Source organism: Gossypium raimondii, chromosome 8 (genome assembly GCF_025698545.1).
Source record: "Gossypium raimondii isolate GPD5lz chromosome 8, ASM2569854v1, whole genome shotgun sequence".
NCBI classification, from domain to species: domain Eukaryota; kingdom Viridiplantae; phylum Streptophyta; class Magnoliopsida; order Malvales; family Malvaceae; genus Gossypium; species Gossypium raimondii.
Window position 1 is genome coordinate 47,100,659 of NC_068572.1, and position 9,154 is coordinate 47,109,812.

The following is a 9,154-nucleotide window of genomic DNA, read 5'->3' on the forward strand; positions in this document are numbered from 1 at the left end:
ATCTATGTGAAAAAATTATAAAGATTTCTTTGATGTACAAAATAAAAAACATCATACAGATTAGGTTATTCATCAGTTGTCTCGAAGCAGATGATTCCTCAATTATTCAACACATGCATCATAACTTGATTATATTATGAAGGCGAAACACAGAGATTTCATTTCCAGTGAGCAGCAACCAGGGCTGTTTAACTTAATCCTTGGTTAATTCATACAGACAAACTTGTATATATATAATAATAATAATAAGTGCCTTTTCGTACACCCACTCAAACTTGAGCTTCCTTTATACTTAAAAAATATAAAGGAGTGCAAGCACGCCTCCTTCTTCGCCTTTTATACTTTAACTCCTGCTCAGTCGTTGCTAATTTGGTGGGTCATCTCTATTTTTTACTACCATCATCGCCTTTGTGTTTTCCGGTCGAAAGATTCTGCTTCCGTTCCATGGACTGTGGAGCTGCTGTGGTGGTCGAGAACATTATCTCTTCTCTCCTTGAGACTTTGTCCGAGGAACTGGTCTCCCCTATGCTGCTGGAGTTTGCTCGCAAAGAACAGCTCCATAACTATTTCAATAATTGGCAAACTATTCTCCTCAAGATCCAGGCCGTGCTCGAAGATGCAGAGGAGAGGCAGTTCACTGATCGCTTCGTTAAAATATGGCTTAACGACCTCAAAGACTTGGTCTACGATATCGAGGATGTGCTTGATGATTTTTCCACGGTGGCTCTGCGTAAAAACTCAAAGGAAGAAAGTCAAACAATCATCGGCAAGATACGAAAATACGTGTATTCCTTTTTCGATCAATTTACTTTTAAATACTCATTGGCAGCTCAAATAAAGGAGATAACCGCAAGAATGCAAAAAGTTGTTAAACAGAAAGATGACCTTGGTTTGATAGAAAGAATTGGGGGTAGCCGTAATAGGGGGCAGCGAAGGATTGCCAGTACTTCTTTAGTGAATAAATCTCTTGTGTTTGGCAGGGAGAGTGACAAAGACTTCATTATTAATAAACTTCTTTTCGGGGAGGAAGAATCATGTGAGGGTGGGGTTCGTGTGATTCCCATAGTTGGAATGGGGGGCTTGGGGAAAACTACTCTTGCTCAGCTCGTTTATAATGATGATAGAGTTAAGACTTTCTTTAAATTGAGAGCTTGGGTTTGTGTTTCTGAGGAATTTGATATTGTTAGGGTGATGAAAACGTTGTTAGAATCATTGACTTCAATGGCTTCAGATAAGAATGACTTGAACGAGCTGCAAGTTGAAGTGAAGAAGAAGCTGTCTAAGAATAGATTTCTGATAGTTCTAGATGATGTTTGGAATGAGAACTATAACGACTGGATGGCTCTTCGCAGTCCTTTTGAAGCAGGTTCTCCAGAAAGTAAAATCATCGTTACAACCCGTAATCAACCAGTTGCATCAACGATGGGAACTGTTCCTGCTTTCCAGTTGAAAGAAATGTCGTATGATCATTGTTTGTCTTTGTTCGCACAACATGCTCTAGGGAGTACAAATTTTGATAATCATCCAAATTTAAAAGTAGTTGGTGAGGCAATTGTGAAAAGGTGTAAGGGCTTGCCTTTGGCTGTGAAAACCCTTGCAGGCCTATTGCGCTGCAAAACGGGTTATCATGAATGGGAAAATATACTGAATAGCAAGATATGGGATTTACCAGAAAAAAATTGTGATATTCTACCAGCCCTGAAGTTGAGCTACTATTATCTTCCTTCTCATTTGAAACAATGTTTTGCTTACTGTTCATTGTTCCCCAAGGACTATGAATTTCAAAAGGATGAAGTAGTTCATTTATGGATAGGTGAAGGTTTTATCCATCAACCAAAGGGAATGAAGGAAGTGGAAGACTTGGGTTCTGAGTATTTTCATGATTTATTATCGAGGTCCTTTTTTCAACAATCAAGTGTTAGTAAATCTTGTTACATGATGCATGACCTCATCAACGATTTAGCTCAATATGTTGCTGGGGAAGTTTGCTTTAGGTTGGAGGACAAGGTTAATAGCAATGGGCAGTACAATGTTTCTGAGAGGGTTCGTCACTCCTCATTCATTCGTCAGAAGTATGATGTCTTCAGAAAATTTGAACCCTTCTACAAAACAAAATGCTTAAGAACATTCCTAGCTTTACCTGTATTTGTGCCAGATCTGGAAGTAGAATGCTATTTAACTAATAAAGTGTTCCAAGACCTGCTGGCAAAACTTGGTTGCTTAAGGGTGCTATCTTTGACTGGTTATTGCATCAGTGAGCTGCCAGATTGTATTGGCGATCTCAGTCACTTACGGTACCTGAATTTGTCTCGCACTAAAATTATATACTTACCTGAGTCACTGTGTGCTCTCTGCAATTTACAGACATTAGACTTGAGTCATTGTAAGAATCTTACTAAATTGCCTCAAGGAATGGGGAATTTAATTAGCCTCCATTATCTAAATATTGTACGTACTGATAATATGACAGAGATGCCACTTCATATCGGTAAGTTGATCAATCTCAAGAAGCTGTCAAAGTTTATTGTGGCAAAAGGCAATGGGCGTAGGATAACAGAGCTGAAAGGCCTGTCTCATCTTCAAGGGCAGCTTTCATTATTTGACCTGCAAAATGTGGCTGAGATTCGAGATGTAAGGGTTGCCAATTTAAAGGAGAAACGTGGACTTGACGATTTAATAATGAAATGGAGTAGTGCTCCGAATGATATTCGGAGTGAAGTAGATGAATTTGAAGTTCTTGACATGCTAGAACCCCATCAAAATCTAAAGAAACTCAGCATATTCTTTTATGAAGGATCAAAGTTCCCATCTTGGATTGGGAATCCTTCTTTTGTTAATATGGTGTATCTAAATCTCTGTGATTGTTCAAACATAACATCATTACCTTCACTTGGGAGATTACCTCTCCTCAAGGACTTACACATTGAGAGAATGCGTGGAGTAACTCTGGTGGATTCTGAATTTTACGGGGCTACTCCTTATTCTGATAAGCTTTTTCCATCCCTAGAGACTCTAACATTTAGAGAAATGTCGAAGTGGGAGAAATGGTTTCAACCTTTGGAGTTTGAAGCTGCAGAAAAAGTATTCCCCTATCTTCATCAACTTGTGTTGCAGAGTTGTCCAAAGTTGGTAGGCGATTTGCCCAACCTGCTTACTTCCCTCATAAAGCTTTCCATTTTTGAGTGCCCATTGCTCACAGCACCAACTCTGAGTCTCCCATCTCTTCGTGAGTTGAATTTAGAACAATGTGATGAGCGGTTTCTTACAAGGCTCAAGGACCTCACTGCTCTCACTAGGTTGAAAATTGAGAACATTTCCAATCTTTCTTGCTTACCTCAAGACTTTACCTGCTTGGTATCACTTCAAGTTCTTGAGGTTGAAGATTGTGGTGAACTGAGATCCCTGTGGCAAGAAGGTGCCGGATTTGAAAACCTTTCTTGTTTGAAGCGCTTAGCAGTCATAAAGTGTCCTCAACTGTTGCAGTTGATAGATGAAGACGAAGAGCTGCCCTCCAGCCTAGAGTATATTGAAATAGAAGATTGCAGTAACCTGGTGAAGCTTCCAAAAGGGATGCAGAAGCTTAGAACATTGAAAGACTTGCATATTAAATGGTGCCCCAAACTATTGTCTTTTCCAAGTGAAAGTTTACCTTCTCTTCTAAAGAATCTGGTAATCTTGGAATGTACCTCATTACAGTCTCTACCTAAAGGAGTGGTGCACGATGGTAGCAGCAGCATCACCAGATGTCATCTTAAACAATTGGAGATTGTGGGATGTCCATCTCTTTTGTTTCCATCTGGTGAGTTACCAGCTGCTCTTAAGCGCCTTGAGATTTGGGATTGCGATTGGTTGGATTATATTCCAGAGAGGTTGCTGCCGAACAGTAGGTCACTTGAATTCATTCAAATTGGAAACTGCAAAAATTTGAGAGCCTTACCTCATTGCCTGTCCACCTTTGAACATCTCACAGAGTTGCATGTAAATCAATGCTCTTCCTTGGAGTATTTCCCAGAAAGCGGGTTGCCCATCCATAACCTCAGGGCACTGTTAATGTTTGAATGTGAGAATCTCAAGTCCCTACCCAATCGGATGCATGACCTCACAACTCTACAACATCTGACAGTGTCTGATTGTCCATGTATAGAGACTTTTCCAGAGGGTGGTTTTCCCCCAAACCTGCTATCACTTACTATATTGGGTTGCAAGCAACTCAAGTTACGCCGTGCAATGTGGCACCTGCACAAGCTCACTTCTCTTAAAGACTTAATTGTCGGTGATTTTGATAGGGATATGGTTTCCTTTCCAGAAGACTTCACGATTCCTCCAAATCTTGTCCACCTGCAAATCCGGGGACTACCTAAGCTGAAATCTATATCTGAGGGGCTCCTGGACCTTATTTCTCTTGAAGCATTAGATGTTTGGAATTGCCCTAACCTCCAGTGCTTGCCAGAAAAGGGCCTGCCTATCACTCTCGGTGTACTTCATATCAGAAATTGTCCTCTACTTGAAGAAGAATGCCGAAATGAGAAAGGTGCATATTGGCCAATTATTTCTAACCTTCCTCGTGTGAGGATAAATTATGTTGACATCCGCTGAACAAGAACAAGCAGATTGCATTTCTAGATGGATAGCAAAGAAAGGTGCATATTGGCCTATTATTTCTCACCTTCACTAGTAAGGATAATTCATGTTGACATCAAGCACAAGCAGATTGCATTCCTAGATGGACAGCAAAAACTAATTGCTAATTCCTCCTGTTCAACCGGGTAAATCCTTGTTTGAACTACTCCTTTGGCCCTCAACTTGCACACATTTACTGTTGCATACCCTCAACTTGCACACATTTACTGTTGCATATTCTTTCTGTGCATTTTGGGTAAAAGAAGACTTAGAAACAATTTATATTACCTCCCTATCTATTTCTGCATCTAACTCACAAGGGGCATGTTGCATGACACTGTTGCCCTCCAGAAGAAACAGTTTAAAAAATGAGCATACTCATGAACACATTCTCATAGATTTCTTTAGTTTTATATTTCAAAATTAATTATATGCCTCTGATAACTGGGTTAGCCGCTCCCTATCATAGGTCACATTAAGCCTCTAGCACTGTCACGCTGTAACCTTCTTGTTAGGACATCGTCTCTCTCGGTTTGTTATCAAGTGAATGATAATAGCAACATTTCCCCTTACAAGTTCTGGCTAATATCACATGCATGATGAATCTGTTTGGTTATAGATTGCAGGTTTGATCACCTGTGATCCTAAAGAAATGGCTGCTGTTTTACTCGGGAGATCATATGCTATGTGGTGCCTTCTAATGTAGTGATATTCAGAAGAAAGCCATCAATGTTAGCACGTAATTTAGATTCTTAGCCGAGTATTGCCTCCTAGTTCTACATTACCAGAATTCTAGATTCCAGCTATCTTCTGTTTATATGAAATGGAGAAAGTTTTGGAGTTCAGACGCAATAAAAGATATGAACTCCTCTGTCATCGCCATACAGGTATGGCCGTTGGCATCATACTTCTTTTCAATATTAGTAAGCCTGCTTGCTCCTTTTTTTAGGTTAACAGAAAAAGGGAATTTCAGATGTCAACACTTAACACTTGAAGCGAAATTTTGTTGAAAAAAAGAAGAAAAAATTCTCTCAAATATGACAAAACGAGTATAATGTGCCATTCTGATTTCTGATGTAGAGCTCCGACGTTCCTTGACTCATCATTATTATATATTAATGCTTTTTTTAACGTTAATAATCTTCTAGTGAGTAGTTGAGGTATTCGTTATGTAGTCTAAAAGATGTTTTTAAAGCTTCTGAATTGGTGGTTCTCCCTACCTAACCCAAACTAGTATAAAATTATTGTCTGCAGTTGTTTTGTCATCTTTATTGTTCAGTGCAATTTGAAGCATGATCTCCATCTTGGATTGTAGTTCAAACATATTCGATCCATGAAAAAGAAACAGGTTGCTGCCATTGGAAGATTCATATGCCGAGGTGAATCGCCTTCCAAAGCAGTGATATCTGGAGGAACCCATAGATCATCAAACAAATTCCCATGAAAGTATTTCCTGATATAGCCCACACTACAAGCATGATGAGTCGCAGATCATTTCTATTCACTTATATTGATGATGCTTGAAAGGTTCTGACTCAGGAAAGATGGAGATATTTAAGTTTATTTTAAATTGAAAATTATTTAAATATTATAGTAATAAATTGGTTTGAACGAAATTTTTTCAATAATTTATTTAATAAAATTTGGTATTTTTAAATTTTAAATTTTAAATTTTAAGATTGAAAAGAAAAGAAAAGAATATTAAAATTTTCGCCAACGAGATAAATATGGTGCATTATTTTAGTTTTTATCGCTTTTTCCTTTAATTCTTAATATCTTTTTAGCATGAATGGATTTTTTTATTAAAAAAATATGACTTGAAAATTAAGTAACCGTTAGACAATGGGGACATACTTGCTTGACCGAGACCATACTATGCTCACAGTATGAGCAGTCTTTTGAAATTGTCAATATAATAGAATGATTAGAGCCGAAAGCTTTTTCCATCTTGAATGTGGGAATTATCCTAAGAGATTTTCAGTGAAAATAATAACTTAAGAGAAGTTAACTTGAATGTGGGTTGAGAATTTTGCTTGAGGACAAATAAACGCTTATATGAGGATATTTGATAAGTGTTAAAGTAACATGTTTAAACATCATTCTTATTGCGTTTTTGGGTTATTATTCGATATTAATTGTGAATTTTATACTCATAATCCTTTAAATGTATGTTTTAATGCTTAATAGAGCACTTGAGAGCAAAAAGAGTGAAAATTGAAGCATTGGAGCAAGTTACATGAGCCACACGGGCTTGTGGTAGGCTGTGTTGATTTCACGATATTTCACACCGAACTTTAAAAAATCACAATTTTTAAGTTTTTCGGGCATTCTAAGACTTATATATGACAAAAATAAGAAGATATGAGTGAGTCGTCAAAGAATATTCAAGAAAACAACTCTAAAAACACCATTAAAGATTCTCATTTGATTTCTTAGGAAGTTATCATGTGTTTCTTTATTTCTTTCAGTTATACTGTATCTTGGATGCTTTTATTTTCAAGTATGAACTAATTTTCTAAATACCTAGGGGAGATGAACCTTACGATGGATTCTATCGTTTGATTTTTATTTTTTGTTCTCAACTATGTGTGTTTTATTTTTGGTTTAATGTTTCTAAATTATTGATCCATATTTGATGTGTTTAAATCGGAGGTTGAATAGACCTGTTTAAGAGTAGATCTTGCGTAATTGAGTAGAGTTGCATGCAATCCTAGAAATAGGACGACATAAATCTACCGGGTTAGAGTCAAATCTAATAGGGGAATTCATAGCACGAGCTAATGCAATAATAAGGGTTTTAATTAGGATGAAATTTCAATTAATCAACCTAGAGTCAATTGCTCTTATGCTCGAAAAAGATACTTGCATAATTTAGAGATTTATAAAATCTAGGTGAATTATTTCTTGGGTATAGTTTCTCTTTTTGGTTGTTAATCGATTATTTTCGTGATTTGTTCTTTTTCGTATTTGTTAGTTAATTAATTTAGTTAATTTTAATTTTTAATCAATCACTCGAATTATTCAATTAAATAATAGAAAGACGGTAATTACTAGTACTTTTAGTTTTCGTGAGAACGATATCTTTGCCCACCGTAGCTATCCTATTAATTGATAGGTGCACTTGTCTTAGTAAAATTTTTAGTTAGTTTCACGACGCATCAAGTTCTTGGCACCGTTGCCGAAAATTAAAATATTAGGAAAACTTTATTTCTATTAATTTAGCCATTTTTATTTTAATTATAATATTTTTTGTTTAATTTAATTATTACATTCTAATTCTTCTTTTGTTTTTATGACTAGAGACAACCCATTGAAACAATTAATTTTTTTAATAATGAGATCGAAAAGGCTGCTTGCAAAAATCAGAGAAAAGTTAGAGAAGTAAGAAAAGATCAACAAATTTTAATAGATAATCAAGAGCAAAAGGATGGAGATGGATAATAATCTTGGTAATCAGCGACCTTATGCATGTCCTACTTCTTGGATTATGTATGACTACGCTGGGCCCACTCTAATTGGGTCTGAATTGAGTATTTTCAAACCGACTATTGTTGCAAACAATTTTGAGATTATGTCGAACACAATTCAGGGTGCAACAGTATGTTTAGTTTGATGGGTTACAAGATGAAGATCCGAATGCTCATTTAGCTAACTTTCTAGAGATTCGCAACACATTTAAGATTAATGGCGTTATTGATGATCATACACTAACTGTTGTTCTCATTCTCTTTGAGGAACAAGGCAAAACAGTGGTTGAATTCACTTCCACGAGGTTCCATCACTACTTGGATGTAGATGATTGAGATTTTTTTGTTGAAATATTTTCCACAAGCTAAAACAACTAAGTTAAGAAATGATATCTCTTCTTTTGTTCAATTTGACCTTGAGACACTTTACGATACATAGGAGAGATTTAAGGATTTGTTGAGAAGGTGTCCTCATCATGGACAACCTTTGTGGCTCAATTCAAACTTTTTACAATGTTTTGAACCCTTCAACTAGACAGATGATTGATGCAACAGCTGGCGGAACACTAAATAACAAAACACTGAGGCAACCCAAGAGTTTATTAAAGATATGGCACTGAATAATTATCAGGGGCAAGTTACGAGAGTAAAACCTACCAAGACATCTGGAGTTTTTGATATTGATGCAGTCTTTATGTTGGCAAGTCAAGTTGAAACTCTTGGTAAGAAAATTGATGGTTTGAGTTTGGCTAAGAATGTGAATTTGGCAATGCAATATGATACGACTGGAGCGGGGATGATTAATCCGAAATGTTTGCCTTTCAAGTCTAACATAAAGTATGAACAAGTCTACTTTATGGGTAATAATTTTAGACCTCAGAATAACTCCTATAGCAATAACTATAATCTAGAATGGAGGAATCATTTAAATTTTTCTTGGGGTGGTCAAGGAAATCAAAGGTCACAATTAGAGGTGCTCATGGGCCGGGCGGCCCGGTCCGCCCGAAATATGAGAGGGTTCGGGTAAAAATATAGGCCTGAAATATGGGTTTAGGTAAAAAACGGGC

General features: G+C 36.8%; 1 protein-coding gene and 1 non-coding gene across 4 annotated transcripts; one reads left to right on the top strand and one right to left on the bottom strand.

The window, feature by feature from the left end:
• The first annotated feature begins 262 nt into the window (after positions 1 to 262).
• Positions 263 to 6,277, top strand: LOC105791747 (putative disease resistance RPP13-like protein 1). 3 transcript variants are annotated; one of them, XM_052634148.1, is made up of 3 exons: positions 263 to 4,766; positions 5,240 to 5,507; positions 5,875 to 6,277. In XM_052634148.1, the coding sequence occupies exon 1, from the start codon at positions 445 to 447 to the stop codon at positions 4,594 to 4,596; it is 4,152 nt and encodes a 1,383-aa protein (XP_052490108.1). In that variant the 5' UTR covers positions 263 to 444; the 3' UTR covers positions 4,597 to 4,766; positions 5,240 to 5,507; positions 5,875 to 6,277. The 3 variants fall into 3 exon arrangements, with proteins under 3 accessions (XP_052490108.1, XP_052490109.1, XP_052490107.1); XM_052634149.1 differs by having other exon boundaries at positions 5,936 to 6,277; XM_052634147.1 differs by having other exon boundaries at positions 5,240 to 6,277.
• A 2,186-nt stretch (positions 6,278 to 8,463) lies between these two features.
• On the bottom strand, positions 8,464 to 8,571 carry LOC128032266 (small nucleolar RNA R71). Its single transcript, XR_008188394.1, has one exon. It is a non-coding gene; the product is annotated as a small nucleolar RNA R71 (small nucleolar RNA).
• Between the last annotated feature and the right edge of the window lie 583 nt (positions 8,572 to 9,154).